This window comes from Capsella rubella, unplaced genomic scaffold, assembly GCF_000375325.1.
Source record: "Capsella rubella cultivar Monte Gargano unplaced genomic scaffold, Caprub1_0 scaffold_7, whole genome shotgun sequence".
In the NCBI taxonomy this organism is placed as follows: Eukaryota; Viridiplantae; Streptophyta; class Magnoliopsida; order Brassicales; family Brassicaceae; genus Capsella; species Capsella rubella.
In genome coordinates, this window is record NW_006238917.1 from 13,825,719 (window position 1) to 13,842,758 (window position 17,040).

General features: G+C 31.7%; 1 protein-coding gene and 1 pseudogene across 1 annotated transcript; both read right to left on the reverse strand.

Moving 5' to 3' along the window:
* Nucleotides 1–4,566: 4,566 nt before the first annotated feature.
* On the reverse strand, nt 4,567–5,320 carry LOC17878809. The gene is given in 4 exon segments (XM_023778536.1): nt 4,567–4,683; nt 4,755–4,945; nt 5,030–5,203; nt 5,206–5,320. Coding segments are annotated over 4 exon segments (597 nt in total).
* Nucleotides 5,321–6,641: 1,321 nt separating this feature from the next.
* LOC17878393 lies at nt 6,642–8,317 on the reverse strand (annotated as a pseudogene).
* Nucleotides 8,318–17,040: the final 8,723 nt, after the last annotated feature.

Sequence of the window (17,040 nt, forward strand, 5' to 3'; positions counted from 1 at the left end):
ATAAAAAAAATATTAATGAGAAACCCTAGTATAAAATATAAAAATATTTTTTGTAGGTAGATGTGAACATATTATTATTATTATTATTATTATTATTATTATTATTATTATTATTATTATTATTATTATTATAATTAGGGACAAATTAATCTATATACATAGAAGACCAATTTATTAGATTTCTAACACTAGTTTTTGTTTAATTAGTTCTCTCTCTTCTCTCTATTTTAATGACAAAAGTAACCTTACCACACTTCCACAAAAAATAGAAAAATGATAAATTATATAACATTTAACTGCATTGTTATATGTTAACGAGTAACAAATATAGATACAACACTATTCACCAACGATATAAAAAAATATTTTGTAATTTTTCGTATATAACTATTTTGTTAACGCATCAATTTATATTTTATATTTTATAAATATGGATAACTATATAATTACTGAGTTGAAAATATATTTAACATGATAAATTATACACTACACCTTATGAATATAAATAACGATCAAATTTTGGAAATTGTTCATCCGAAATCGATGACACAATTCACCTTACGTATAGTAGAACATTTTTGTGATTTTAGTGTTAAACTTAATATGCTAAATAATTTATATACAATATAAATCATTTTGGATCGCAATAAAATTACAAGTTATATGGTAAGTTTGGAATTATTGTGTTAAATAATTTATTATCGTGTTGAATCATTGTATCATATTGTAGAAATTGAAAACATATGACGTGTATATGTTGGATAAAACATTGAGTATAATTTATAGATATTTATTTTGTTATCTCGCTAAACTATTTGTTACCATATATAGGGGTATTTTTTGTCAAATTTAAGTAGCTATGAGAGAGAATTAATTAAAAGAAAACTAATGTCAAATACTTAATTTTTCATTCTATTGTGTACATAAAGTGGTATTTCCCTTCTTATTGTAGGAGAACTCATTTTGTAGCCTAATTCATTTTGGTGTGGTTGTCATACTCCAATGAATGAGTGTAGGTCCAAATCGGGTAAGTTGTAAATTGAATGACTCCTTCGTTTTAAACTCATATTGGGTTGATTCTTCTTTTTAGATGACTTGAGATTAAGTGGTTTCCTACGCTAAATCTCGGTTGTTGAGTTGACATGGTTCAAACAATGAACATATGTTTTTGTCCAGTCTGATTTTCATAGTACTACTTCCTGTTTTAATAAGTTTTGGTTCAGTTGCTGGTTTGATGACCGCATTATTCTTGGTTTGGTACCTTCTTGTTTCATCCTCATTCTTTAATATAAAGTTCAGGTATTAAAAAAAAAACGCTGAATGTAACTAAGATTAATTTCCATTTTAATTTTTGAACTAAAATAAATAATTGCAACAAAAAGTACTAATAATTAATATTTAGTTTTTATTTAAAAAAATAACATCACATCAATTAAAATTAATAATTAATGAGATAATAAGGTATAATTAGAATTTTGTTTTAGTTTTGAGACCATGGGTATACAGTAAAACCTCTATAAATTAATACTCTATAAATTAATAAACACTATAAATTAATAATTTTTGTTGGTCCCAAGTCGGGCCAATGTAAAAATTGAATAATTTCGATAAGATAATAAAATAATAATTATTTTGACATTCCAATGTAAAATATAGTCCCAATAATATCAATAAATAATAATCACTCTATATACATATAAGTAGATATATTAATATATTTTTTTAGTTTTTTTTTTTAAAGATGAATTTTCTCCTAGAGTTCACCTCAATAAATAATTTTATATTAGTACTTTTTTAAAAACAATAATCTTGTAATATATACCATCACAAGTCATAATAATAACCAAATTTTCTTTATGTTTTCAATTTTTAAATATGCATCATATTCATTTTTAACATATAGGATGTTAAAGTATAACAATTGAGGTTATTAATATAGATTTGAATTTATGTATATCATTTGTGTAAGTGAATTTATGTATAATATTTGTGTTTATAGTCAAATTTCTTTTTTCTAAATATAAGATTTACTTTTAAAATACTGTATAATTTATAAAATTTAAATAACAAAACTGTAGGTTAATTTATTTGATATATATATATATAATTGTTTTTTTTGTTTGAATATGCTAAATTTTTCTCTTTGTGTAAGCTATTTTAGTACAAGTTTCAACCTCCAAAACAGATTAGGAACAATAATTTAAAGAAACAAAATGGTGTTGTTAGAACTTCGTAACTTCAAAACTAGATTTGTTTAATTTTAGTTGCTTTTTGTGTTACACGCTAACTATGGGTGAACATTCCTTTGGAGCTCCTCATGACGCAATATGACGAATAATCAGTACATATATCTCTCATAATAAGCTCACGTTCAACCATTGTAAAACTGAAATTACTTTTCCTTAATTGATGCACACCTAGTGCACTGTAAATCTTCTCATCTTATTATTGTATTTAAAGCCTTTGTCGCCAAATTGCTCGATCTATTGCTTTGTTGCTTTGTTACAGTATCACATTATATTCTAGGTTTCGAGAAGAAATTAACCTTTTTTCTTTTGAATTTTATGTTGTCCCAAACACTTTATAGGGAACAAAATTAAAGAATGGAGGAATATTATCATGATAGATTTCATAAGTTGCTGATGAGAGTCTATAGAATCGTCCTCACACTCAAACATTAGGTTGATGCTGAATTACTACATTAGAAAGTACTATATATGCATGAAATTTCAGAGGAAGAGATGTGTTAAGGAGAAAAATGAGTGTGTTTTTTGTTACTACATTTTACTCATACATTTAAGCTTATAGAGAAATGAGTAATGCATAATATCTTGATGAATGTCTAAACTTGTTAGTATATATTTTCATATTGATAATCTCTTTCATTTTGAACTCATCTGGAAAAAGTGTATTTGTTTTGATATTAAATTGCATGTTTAAATTAATATGTGCATTTTCAATGGAAAAAGTTTTGAGATTAAACATCCAAATAAAAAATAAACAGTTTTTAATGATTTTTTTTCTAAACAATATTCCAGTTTTAGCCTCGGTTATTTTAATTTCCCATAAAGTTTAAAAGGATGTTAGAAACATGTTTGGATGTACAAGAGCACACTCGTGTCTCATGTAAAGCTTAAACTTGTCTAGTCCATGGTAAAATAAACTAGAGGAAAAATTGTTTATCATATCATAATTAAAATTAAGCATGAACCATAGTTTGATTGGACCTAATTGGTTATGGTTGTACTTTTAGATTTTTTTTATAAAGATTTTAGGTTGTAGATGTTTTAGATGAATCATAGAATTTAGTGTTGTAATAATTTGGCTGTGGAATTTAAAATTTTGGAAAGCGTTAAATTGTGTGCTTCAGAAAAATGTTTTCTACGTAAAAAAAAACATAAATTAAGAAAAATGTTTTGGTTGTGGGTAAAAAGAAAAAAGCCAAAATTTCTATAGCATTGTTTTTTTTCTTAAAGTTTTTTGATAGCATTGTTAACTATATTGTTATACAAAAAAAAATAACACAAGATAATAGTATGACCATTGTATAGAATTTATTACTTTCGTGTCTACCAATTAACCTAAGATCAGATTCTATGTTGTTTTCACTACTACAATCTAGATGAAGAACTCTATTTCTTCAATCCTAACAATCTAACAACCTAACAATTCATGAATTCCTTTGAAAACCCTAAACCTAACAAGAAATCTACTAAGACATGGTGAATGAAACAAACATCATGAATAAAATAGATATCATTAAGAAATCAATAAAAGAAGTAAAGGAGTTCTGAATCCTCTTCTGAAGGAGGTTTTGATTCTTCTCTCGCAGCTCTCTAAAAATCTCTCTCTCAAAAATAAAGCTTCAGTCTTAACAAAACCCTGAAACTCAATATATATGTCTAAACCACGAACTGGGCTTAATTGCAAATAAGGAAAACTTTTGGGCCGAATCTGCAAATCTTCTGAACTTCAATTAAGCCCGAAATTCAATTGCCGTCTGATATTGGTGTCGCTTGACACCAGGTGTTGTGTCGATCGACACTCACGCCAAATATGCTCTCCCGCTATCTTCTTTCGGCACATCTTCTCCAAATGCTCCAAAAAGCTCCAATTGATGCCAAATATCTCCTAATCCTGAAATGACTCAAAAAGACTCAAAAATACTATAATAACTCTACTTAAAGACTTATATCATGGCCAAAAACGTGTAAAAACCATGATATAACACAAATACATAGTCGATAGCACTTCTATTGCGCGGTATTATGTTCTCATCAGTAATGCGTATACATGTAGTCTTCCTACAACTTTTGGATAAAGGAAAGAACTAGATATGTATGGATGGAGAAGAGTTGATTTCCACGAATAAATGTTTGCATCATATCAGAAAAGCCATATATAAGCAATGTTTAGTCCTTCTGGAAATTATTTGAATAGGAAGCATCTAATAAGTATGCAAAGGATTCTTATGATTTTTAACTTGTACGTAGTTGTACATAAAATTTAAACTATGACCAGTGACCACTATTCGCTGTTACTAGACAATGCATTAGGAGAAGCAAATTAGAGAGGAAATGAGGAAAATGAATTAAGCACCTCAATACCTCCACGGAAGCAAATTGAATGAAGATCCTTGTATTTAATTCGAGGCGGCTTATCGGGAGGGTACACAAGTAAGACCTGAAAGTAAAGTAAATGCTTAGACTCGACATTTTGCAGATGAAAAAATTGTAGAAAAGATGTTACTTCACCTGTGGTTTGAGACTGGGTTCTACACAAGAATGATTTTGAGATACCAGTGCACTTTGTAATTGTCCAAAAGAACCTTTAGATTTTTGTGCAATGTACTGCCTCTCAAGTGCTTGAATATCACAATTAGGATGAAGTCCAACCACAACAAGGCTTTCAAAAAGCCTTGATGGATCTTTTAGTGGTTTATTATAGAGATAAGTTAGTGACAAAAACGTTTACCATAGTTGCTTATTGATTAAATAAATAAGTAGTTTAACATGTACCAAATACTGCACATGAAATTTTGCCCATTGATGCTTTTGGTTCATCAAAACCTCAAGATTGTACACAACACTCTTGGTTTTAGGAGTTTCATAAAAAAATTTAACAGCTTTCTACACCTGCCTTTGTATCCTTTCCAGAGGGGTATCACTACCTTCATCTTTTGACGAAAAGAAAACATAAGGTTTGGCAGCTTTATTGCAGAGGCCGCAATAGCAAAAGTCATAGCGACATTATCTAAGGTCGGGATGAAAGACGAAGCACCCCAGCTCGGACTACCATTTCCTTCCTCATTCTTGGCCATCACTTAATAGAGTACAAGACAATAACCATTGCTAGTAACAACAAAAATTGAGTATAAAAACCAATAAATAGTGATGTCACTTATGACTCTTGCCTAGGAAACAATATTTCTCACAAAAGAGAGATCAAAACTAGTAAAAGATCATGCTTAAGATTAGAGCAAACAAAATACATAATAGAAGATAACTCAAATTGGGAAAAAAAATTTTTTCCCCAAGTACTGAAAGACAGTGATAATACAAAGAATAATATGATCCTCCTAGAATCGACACTCTTGAAGTTGAGGGAAGGATAGGCTTTGCGCCTAAGGGATCGTGAGATCACTTAGACCAAAGGATGTGGAGCGAATGGTCGTACAAAAGTTGCGGAAGAGCCTTTGATTTACCGAACTTGGACTTGCCTATGGATATTACACACCAAAGAAAGAACAAGAGAGAGTGATCTAAATTGAAAGAGTTTTTGATAAAAAAAGATTAGATCCGTTACAAATGAGAGGTAGATGGGGATTATATAGTAGAGGAAGATGAAGGAGAAGAGGGAAGAGAAGAAGAACATGCAAGAGCATGCACAAGTGTCTTGGAAATACACTCATGCAAGTCCATGCACCAAGTCTTCGAAATTACAAAAGCAATAAATGCAACAATGAAGAGAAAAGATAGAAAATGGGCAAGGCAAAGTGATGGGCCTTGGACCCACAAATTGGGCTTGGTAAATGACCTTGGAAGTGTAACTTAGGCCTCATTAAAAACTTTTCCAAGAAAACCCAAGGGGACAAAACTTGACAAGGGAAAAAGAGTGCAGAAGCAACACTTATCCCTTTACCGAACCCCTTGAGCCGTGATGATCATTGAGGAGATTTGAACTAAAACCATGGCGGTTTGATTAGCTTCTTTATAATCACTTCCTCAGCTACAAGCTCATCCTCGGGTATGAGATTCTCCTTGGGTACGAGCTGCTCCCTGGCTACGAGCTGCTCCTCTTCTGCGGCTCCCTGGCTACGAGCTGCTCCTCTTCTACGGATTGTTCCTTGGCTACGAGCTCCAGGTTTTGTTCGGCGATAGTCATATCATGCCCTCCGTCTTGAAAAGGATTTGTCTTCAAATCCGTTTCATCTGCAAGAAAAGGAGATAAATTAGAAACTTTGAAGCTTGCACTTATTTTTTTATTAATAAAGCGTAATTATATAAAAGCCATGACCCTAGAGTCATACAGTTTTTACAGCAGGAAAATAATACAGACATATGCCAATATTACAAGTAAAATAGAGATGGTAACCAAATCTTCCGCTTTGGTTGGCTTCCTAGAAAAACACCAGAGAAAAACTAGCTTTGTTCATGGTTCCCGCGTCCGCGATTCCCGCGTCCACGATTCCCACATCCCCGATTACCTCTTCCTCGGGCAACAGAAGATTCTAGTATCTCCTTAGCTTTGATGGACAATTGAACCGGTCGTTCACGTAAAATTCGTTTCCCAGATGGAGTTAGTTGATCCATTATTCTCGACTCACTGTCAGAACTATCAGATTCAACCGAATCACTATCTGACTCAACGGAAGCTCCATCTGAAAATGAAGACCCCAAATGGCTAAACCTGTTTTCAGTCAGGACATTTCTTACCTCACGTTCACTAAGAACCACATGATCTCGTGAGCCTGCAAGTTCAGTTTCTGTTGCATCTATGCTAATAACCTCAGGTACAACTTCAGCTTCAACATTTGTGTGGCATTCGGCCACTCTGGTGCATTGATATATGACTTGATTTGGGCCAGCCTCAACTACTAGGGCTGTATCATTTTGGATTTTTGTGACTGTGGTAAGAGAAACTACTTGGGACTCAGTTTGAAAAGAGATTGGTGATACCAAAACAGTGGCATTAGAAATACTTTCGATAGCGGGAGTGGTAACCTCTTTTGAAGCCAGCTTGTTAACTTTTTCATTGGGTCGCATACAACGGGATGCCTTGTGTCCTAGCTGTCCACAATCTCCACATATAGATGGAACCCAAGCATATTCGACATTTACCATAGAAATGTTTCCTTTTTTGTCAGCTGCAGTAATCCTAGGAGGGAATGCTTTACTCAGCTCCACTTCCACCAATATCTTAGCCTCACCCATTAGTGAAGGATCAAGTCTTGGTTTATATGTAGCCATAGGAGCACCTAACCCTGATGCAATATGGCTAATTCCTGAAATTGAGTACAGCTTGTTTGGTATATTTTTAAGTGTTACCCAAACAGGAATGGTCGATATCTCTCCATATCAAATGTATCTACAGCAGACCAAGGAGCAACAAACATAAGACAATCATCAACATGCCATAATCCTCTTTGAAGAACCCAAGCTCTGGTTGAAGCATCCGGAATATGGAAGAGAAATTTAGAATTATCTAGCTTGCGCATAAAAATTCTACACTTCTTACCCCAAATTCTATTTATCACAGCATGAATTAAGCCACTAGGAGGAGGACTACATCTATAGAACTGACCTAGAACATATTCCTTCTGATTCTCAAGACCTTGCAACAAGACATGACTTGGAATTGTTACCTTTGGGGTACCGTCTTCCATATACTCCGGTGAGGTAGCTCTGTAAAGATTTCTTGCTGCCGGATCCATTTTAGCAGCCCAAGGAAATCTCAGATTATCTTCCTTTGATGATTTAGGAACGGCTGCCCTCAGACCAGGAACCGTGATTCCACTTGCAGCTTGTTGGGAGGCCGATGAAGAGATGAATTTTAGCTTCTTCGTCCAAGCTCCTTTTAGAGGTGGAGAATACAAATTAGCGGGATTTTGATTGACGATTACATCAACAACTTCCACGGGAGCAAATGGGGACTTGTTTGAAGACACTGGTTCATCCTCATCACTATCGGCCAATGTGACTACCTTCGCCGTTTTTGTCGGAGGAGAAGTGTTCATCTGTTTGGGTTCATCCCTTTGAGTGAGCGAATCCACCGGTGGAGTAGAATGAGCAGAGTCCATCGAGTTCCCAACAGCCATGATAGTGAGAGATTTTGCCGGTAATGAAGAATCGGGAGAAGAGGATGTGACGATATGGTTTACAACCTTTAAATCCAACGTCGACCAACGATGTTTGCTAGGCCATCGTGGATCTGGAGCTGTGGATTCTCAGCAGGCAAGGAGAGGCGATGCGGATCGTTGTTCAAGACTTGAAGAAGGAAGTAAACTGTCAGAATTTTTTCCGATTTTGGATCCTAAATCCATGTCGATTAAGACTCCAACTTGGTTTAATAGTTAGCTAGAGAAGAGACGAAGCCAAAGATGGTGTTCGTGAGTGAAGACGCGCCGGAGCGACGCCTATGTGGGAAGAGCAAGCTTCGTGAAGGTTTTTTTTCTTCAGGCGCCGGTAGAGAGAGAAAAAGGGGGTTTTTTATGAAGCTTGAACTTAGATTATACTTACCTCGAAGATCAAATTGATAGGAATTCTCATTGATCCATTTTGTGATGGTGATTGGTCCATAATCGATTGGATTATCGAAGTCCTTCATTTTCCTTGACTTTGAATCCTTAACCGATTGTTTGAAAATAGATAGATGAAAAAGATATTTTTGAAAAGGGGTACACCAAAAGGATTAATCTCAAAAATTCTCAAATAAGATATGCATTTTTAAAGCAATTTTTAACAAAACGTTACCATCGTATAGTTAAAATTTTCTTTTAAAAATGAAAATTTTGTTTGCTCTTCTCTTATTTTTAGTATATCATCAAACAATTGTTGAGTTGCTTTTACCTTCCGAATTTGCATTTTTTTCATTTTGATACTTTTATAAGTTGTTCAAATGTGACATTTATAAAGTAGTTAATCATAAATTTATTTATTTTAACATCTAACAAATGCATTAATATCGTAAAAAGATTATATATTCGTTACAAAAGCTTCGAAAGCACATTATTACATAAGCAGAAATATGCGCCATATACTAAAGACGATAGAAACTAAGGATTGAATTTGACTATTTAAACCGTTATTTTTCTCCTTTGTAATCGATCTTCATACGAAAGTTGTGCGTGTCTAACTTTCTTTGTAGAAACACCAAATTTCACATCGTATTACAAAACTCAATGCTTTCGTTGATAGCTCTGAACAAGCAACAATCTAATACCAATTAGTCCGTCTCAGTGTCATTTTAGGAAACAGTGACCTTGATTTTCTCTTGATACGATCCCAGAAAACCATTAACCTGTCTGAAATCTCTTCGTTGACCCTAATCCAAAGTGGATCTCCTTTTCTCAAATTGGATAGATCCAAATAAGAGACTACGCCTCTTGGATGTTTCTATGGTGAAACAACAAACACCGCTCCATGGCGGAAAGAAGCCGACACAAAAAATCTTGGACTGATGCCAGATTACGGTCGGAATTTATCATCATAAATTTAAATATTCAGTATCATTTGCATAAATTCATAAATCCATATTTTTATTATTTTCCATCAAATAATTTTTAAAAAATTAATATGGAACTAAGAAAATTATAACATCAAAAATACTAATATTAGTTAGATCAAACTATCAAACCTCATATAATTGTAGAATTTTAAGGTAAAATCTTAAAATATCTTTACAAATTAATAAATTATCATAATTTTAATAGTTTATAATATAATTATTGCATAAGCTTTTAATTTCAACAAGGTTTTAATTTGCGAAAATAGATATTAATGTGGTTACAATTTTAACGATTTTAATGCAATCATCAACATTGCTACAACTACAATCTCATGGAGAAGTTTCATTCTTATCATAGCCATAATCATAACAATTTCTTTCTTTCGATAACGTCATTTTATCTTTATTATTTTTCTCTTCATCGTTAAGCTTTTGCTATGACATGAGATTTAGAAAAAGAAAAGAAGAGGCTAACAATTTTTACGGTTGCGTTAAGGCCGTTGAAAATTGTGACCATGATAGGTGGGAAATTAGAAATTCAGAAAATCGGAATAGTAATCAATTATAAATTAGTCTGCGTGGTTTTCTAGCAACAAAAACTATTTTGTGTATTTGATAAATATTAAATAAGTCACCTTTTTTTGGATTTTTCCCCCTTAGAACACTAACACTATAGTGACTATTTCAAAATGTTAGAAATATTTAGAACTTAGAGCATGTCCAACGGTACAAAAACTCTTCAGGATATCTAATCAACAAAATACCAATATTTTTAATATTATTGTGTTATGTTTTTAAATGTTTATTTTTTAAATCAAGCTGTCCATTCAGAATATGCCATGTGTCTTTAAGTTCTCTGAATGAAACTCTTGAATCTCTTTTTAGAGAATCGTTTTTTTCTAAATTTTACTTCTCTTTCATACTTTTTGATTTTTTATTATATTTTTTGAGAAAATTTTGGGAAAAACTCCCGTTGGAGGTGACCTTACAACCTTATGAGAAGATGATATGTGAAAATCAAGAGATGATTTTATTCCATTATTATCAAGATTTCCATTGGAAAAGTAATATGAACATTCAGTTTATGTAATTTTCATTTTTTCTGTCATAGCAACCTGGACAAAAATATGTATATAATCTTGTATTGGCTAGGAAAATTCTCTGGCATAATTTAGAAATCAAGAGCTCTAGAATGCATAGGCGTTCAAAGCATTGAGAAAAGCTTAGAAAACTAGCACAACCGTGGCTATCTATATATACATTTTTGAAGTACATTTTGGGTTATAACTTTTTATTCTGTATTACTTGCATAACTAAATCCTTGATATTTGAATACATAAAAAATCTTTAGGTAAAATTTCAAATTAAATCACAACAAAATTTCAAAATTGGAAACCAATATTTATTACATTTAACAAACTTTCCTAAAATATGTAACGCCCGTGTCCCGTTTTGGGGGGTGTCGATCGACACCACTAAAGGGTGTCGCTCGACACCAGCGTATTTCGGTTTGATCGATTCGTTTTTAATTGCAAAAAATCGTGTGGTATTGGTTGGTTTAACCTAAGTTGCATTTACAAGAGGAAAAGGTCGACCTAGGGTGGGGGCAGCCGCTTTTGTTTCTTCTCTAAAGTTTCTAAGTTTTGTAGAGAGGTTTTGTGAGGTTTGAGAGTGTTTGGAGGCTTGTTCTTGGTGTTTCTGTCCTTGGGAAGAGAGATCTCGTAGTTGTGGTGTTACGAGAGTCCTTGGTTGCTGTTGTTGTGATCTGTTCGTCCTTGTTTCAGTCCTTTTGCAAGGTGAGTGCATGACTAGGCCGATCTAAGCAGTTTTGATGCATATTTTGAGTGTTTCCTCTGATTAATGATTGATTTATGTGTTCGTATGCTTGTTTATGTGGTATGGTGTCTTGGTACGAGTCTGAGGAGGTGATAAATCGGGCATGGAGTACTGGAGTTGGTGGATCCGTTGATGAGAAGCGGCTGGAGCGATGTTAGGGTTTCGGTGTCGCTCGAAACCAATGGAGGGTGTCGATCGACACTAACTTTCTTTCTCGCGAGGATGGTCGCGAGTGTCGAGCGACACCAGCGGATGGTGTCGGTCGACACTACTCGTCAGAATGGGTCATGTTGTGTTGTTTTGTGTTATATTGGTGGTTGGTTGAGTTAATACTTGAATGTGTTCATTTCTGCTTGTGTGTATAGCCAGTGGTGGGATGATTGCCTCACTAAGTATTTATGAAATACTTATGCATCTCTTTCTTTGATGCAGGTAAAATCAAAGTGTAATCCGTGAAATCATGGCGAGGAGAGGAGGATAATCTAGGCACTCGTTGGTGTTTTTAGATTATTGTTGGATTTGTTAGGGTGTTAGAACGGAATTTAGAGGCATGTTAGGGTGATTATGTTTCTGGAATAATGTTGGTTGAATTTGTTGGGTTAATGGAATTATTTTCATGGATTGTGTTTAAGTCTTCTGCCGGTTATGTTATGTGTGGTTAATTGATTTGAATTGGTTTAGGCTGGTTTAGTTGGTTTACAATTAGTTGGGTTAATCCGGTTTGCATTTTTTGAAAAAAAAAAAAAAACGGGATGGGTTCTTTCAAAATATCTCCTTACCAAATCAAATATCTCTCCAATATATTTCTATGATCTATTTATTTTTAAATCTATATTATTCCATAAAACATATGTTTGATAAAAAGTACAATTTTTTTTCTGCATATGTGGCAATTTAAAATTTTGAAAACGGACATATATTACTCATTTGATAAAGGAAAAAAATAATATGTTTAACATCCCACATCGGGTAAAAAATTTATAAAATTGTTTAAAACCATTATAAGTAGGACTAATATGCTTCCTAATACAAAGCATGAAGCTTGATATCTCCGGCGTCCAAATTAAAGATTTATTCGGTTTAATCCAATTTTTTATTTGAGGAAATTTAAGAAAAAAGTTTGAAAATATTATAAATTTTAACTTTTAGAGTTTAAAATATTATAATTATTGGAACTTTTTTAAAAGTTTCAAATATTACAAATATTGAAGCTCTATAAAATATTACAAATATATAAAATATGTAAACTCTATTAAATGTTAAAATGTTAATATTGTAACTCTAAGTTTTTTATATATTATTATATTTTTTGAGAAATACCCCTTTTGGTGTACCCCTTTCTAAAAATACCCCTCTTTTCTATCTATTTTCAAAAATACCCTTTTTCAAATATGAAAAATTATAAACTTTTATATGGTTGATAAGGTGCATCAAGATCATCATTACTACTAGGAGACTAAATCTAAATTTTATAAGGTTTTAAAAGGTTCTAAACGGCATTTATAAGGTTTTTATAAGGTTTTTAAAAGGTTTGCAAAGTTTTTATAAGGTTTTTAAATAAGTTTTAAAAGGTTTTTAAAAGGTATTTATACGGTATTTATGAAATATATATATAAATTTACACACATATAAAGATAATTTGTGTCTATAAATATAAACTTACACATATTTTTTTGATAAAATTAAAAAGAGGGGTATTTTTAAAAAGTGGTATTGGAAAAAGGTATTTTTGAAATTCCTCCTATTATATTTTACATAAATATGATTGAGTGGGTTTGAGTTTACATAAATATGATTATAATTTTCTTACATGTTATTTGCATATCAAATATTTTAGACTGAATAAAATGAGTTAAATGAAAGATCTTATGCAATCATCATTTCATTATTTAAAATTAAAAATAATTAATTAAGTTGATTGAATTACGATTATATAAAATAAAAAAGAATCGTTATTGTGAAGTGACATTAGTCTAGTGACAAATGATAAGTCCACTGATGGACATACACCATCACACTAGGGTTCGAGTCCCTTCCCCTACATATTTGTAGGGATTAGGCTAAGGGGCCGGCCAGTTGTGGCCCAATGTTGACAAAAAAAGAAAAAAAGAATCGTTATGTAATATTCAACGGAATAAATCATTGAATTAAAGACAAAATACAATTACAAAAATTAAAAATATTAGTTACAAAAAAATTGTCTTACGGTATATCAAAAGTCAAAATACAGTTACACAATAAACACTAAATAAACAAACAAAATTAACATGTACTATAACTTAAAATATAAACACTTTAGCTATAAAAAACCGTCTCGCAGTATACCGCGGGTTAAAATGTAGTTTCAAAACATTAGTGCAACGGTTGATAAATGATTAACAAATGGTTCATTAATGCTTCTACATCAAAAGTGATTAATTACGATTACATAAAATAAAAAAGAATCATTAATGATTCATTATTTAAAATTAAAAATAATTAATTAAGTTGATTGAATTACGATTATCTATATATATAAAGTTAGTTTTTTCTCTCTTCTCATGATGACACCTAAGCATCCACCTAAGCATCCACCTAAGCCACATTTTTGTTTAAACATTAAAATAAATTTAAAACATTCATTTAGTGCATATTTATGTTACTTATTTAATAAATAGAAAGTTTATATAAATAAAAATAAATTATGTAAAAAAATGAAATGTTAAAATAAGAAAAACAATACTTTAATTTTTTATTAGTGGTAATAATATAATTCAACTTTCATTTTAAATTGATCATAATTTAATATTTTAAATATGTTACTGAGTTTTAGAATGGAAGTAAAATTTAAATTTATGGTTGACTAAAACAACATTTATGTAATTGTATATATAAAATTATAAAGAGGAAAAAAAATGAAAGTTAAATATTAGTTTATAACATGATCAAAAAGAAAAAAAAATGATATTTCAAAAATTGAATCAAGTGCTTTTAATCCAAATTTGAATATTGAAAGATAATAATTAAAGAGAAAATAATTATAATATTTTTTGAAAATCAATTAAAAATAATAAAATATCACAATATGAATAAAAAATCAACGAAACAAAATTATAAACCTCCCGCGCGGAGCGCGGGTCAACTGCTAGTATAAAATAAAAAAGAATCGTTATTGTGAAGTGACATTAGTCTAGTGACAAATGATAAGTCCACTGATGGACATACACCATCACACTAGGGTTCGAGTCCATTCCCCTACATATTTGTAGGGATTAGGCTAAGGGGCCGGTCAGTTGTGGCCCAATGTTGACAAAAAAAGAAAAAAAGAATCGTTATGTAATATTCAACGGAATAAATCATTGAATTAAAGACAAAATACAATTACAAAAATTAAAAATATTAGTTACAAAAAAATTGTCTTACAGTATATCAAAAGTCAAAATACATTTTAGCTATAAAAAACCGTCTCGCAGTATACCGCGGGTTAAAATCTAGTTTCAAAACATTAGTCCAACGGTTGATAAATGATTAACAAATGGTTGATTAATGCTTCTACATCAAAAGTGATACCCATATAATACAGTTTATTAATAGAGAAAATTGTCTAGATTGACATGAACAGTACTAAAGTTTTTACTCATTGCCATTTTCGTTTTACTCTTTTCCTGGGTGCTATAGGGCCAATTTTAAAATACACTTCTACCCTTGTGCAAGTAAAACATAGTTTTATCTTTTGTTTTACTTTTTGACTAGACATAATACAAAAAGCTCTGAAGACTTTTAAGTTTTTTTGTTTTTTTTTGTTAAAAAAACATCTTTACCTCTCCAACCTCTTTTTTCTAACGATTCACCGATTTCTTCAAGACATTACAGTGGAGGAAGAAATTGATGATTCACCCACTGATTCAATTACAATGGTGGTGGTTTTAGTGTACCAGGAACGGTAGACTGTTCATCAAGTTAGGTTTTGGTGCATCTAACTTATTCAACGTTGTCTTTAAAAGCTTAATAATGTCCACTGTACCCACGATGGTAGACGAAAATCATGTACTCAATTCGAAAACAAGTGTTGTCCATCGAGAACCCCTCATTTGAATTTTCGATGGACCAGATCTGTCATGTAACAACTGGTCTATCGTCAATTTTATCATTTATTTTACTAACTCCTCAGTCATTCTTAGTTTCCATCACAACATAAACATCCAGTGTCCATTGTACTCGAAACAGAGAGAAATAAACATGTACTCGAGACAGAAACACGTGTTGTCCATAAAGAAATAAGAACCTGTCATGTAAGTTTTTGATAGACTAAATTTTTGGTATATCAACTCGTCTACTAGTTAAATATTTCATTTGTTTTATGACTCGTCCATCATTCATGTTATCCACCTAGATCTCTGATGTTCATTATACCTACGATGGAGGTCAATAGACATGTACTCAACACATAAACAAGTGTTGTCCGTTAACCACCCCTATTAATTATTTTTATGTTGTCCATCATAACCTAGATCTTTGATGGACAAAACTGAAGCTAATGAAAACTCAAGTGAACCCCTCGAAAGACACAATTGAAGGCATCGATACGTGATTTATGGACAATAATTAGTCCGAAATTCTCTGTAAATTCAGCTCCAAACTTTGAAATCTGATTCTTCTCCTTTTCTAGCACCCACCTATTCCAGAAAATCTCTCTATCACTTATTTTCCATTAAAACACACTTAGGTCCTCTTTAATTATCCATTTAACCAATTATTCTTTGGATATTTGCTTTCATTAAATGCTCTCTGTAGCTGCCAGAAACATGTCCCACGCGAGTTGCTCTCTTTTTGGCTGAGGGTAATTTTGTCCATTCGCCCACAGCCTTTACACTGTTGTGGCACTCCTTAAAAACCCAAGAAGAAACTGGCACTTTCGATTATTTACATATTAAATAGATACACTTACAGAAAATCTACAATTATGCACAATTAGAACCATTCACCATAATTCAACGCATAGAGAATGAAGTCTCGTCTGTCAGAGAAAAAAGTGTACTCTGTGGTGTATCTAATATGATCGGAGAAAATTGTTTGTGATAGAAACGTTTTTATAACTATTCTCATAATTTGTAATAAATAATAAATCGAAAGTTAAGAAAAAAAAACAGATTGGGAACTGATAATACTTTTTTTTTTTGAATTAATTTAATTTTGTTGGTGAGTTGATAACTTTTGTGTAAATTGAGTTTTATATATGTGTCTGGCCCCATTTTCTTCTATTTAATGGTTTTTGGTAATCAAGTCCATTTCTATATGATTATTAAACAAAATAGCAGTAAACAATATAATTAATACTAATTAGTAATTGAAACACAAAAATTAGAGTCACTCTCAATTCTCAAATCTCAGTTTCCCACTTGAATGAAATCTAACAAACAAGTCGACGACACAAAATTGAAGAATTCGTAAAAAAAAAAAATAAAAGATAAAGACTCAAAGACTCTCTCTCTCTCTCTC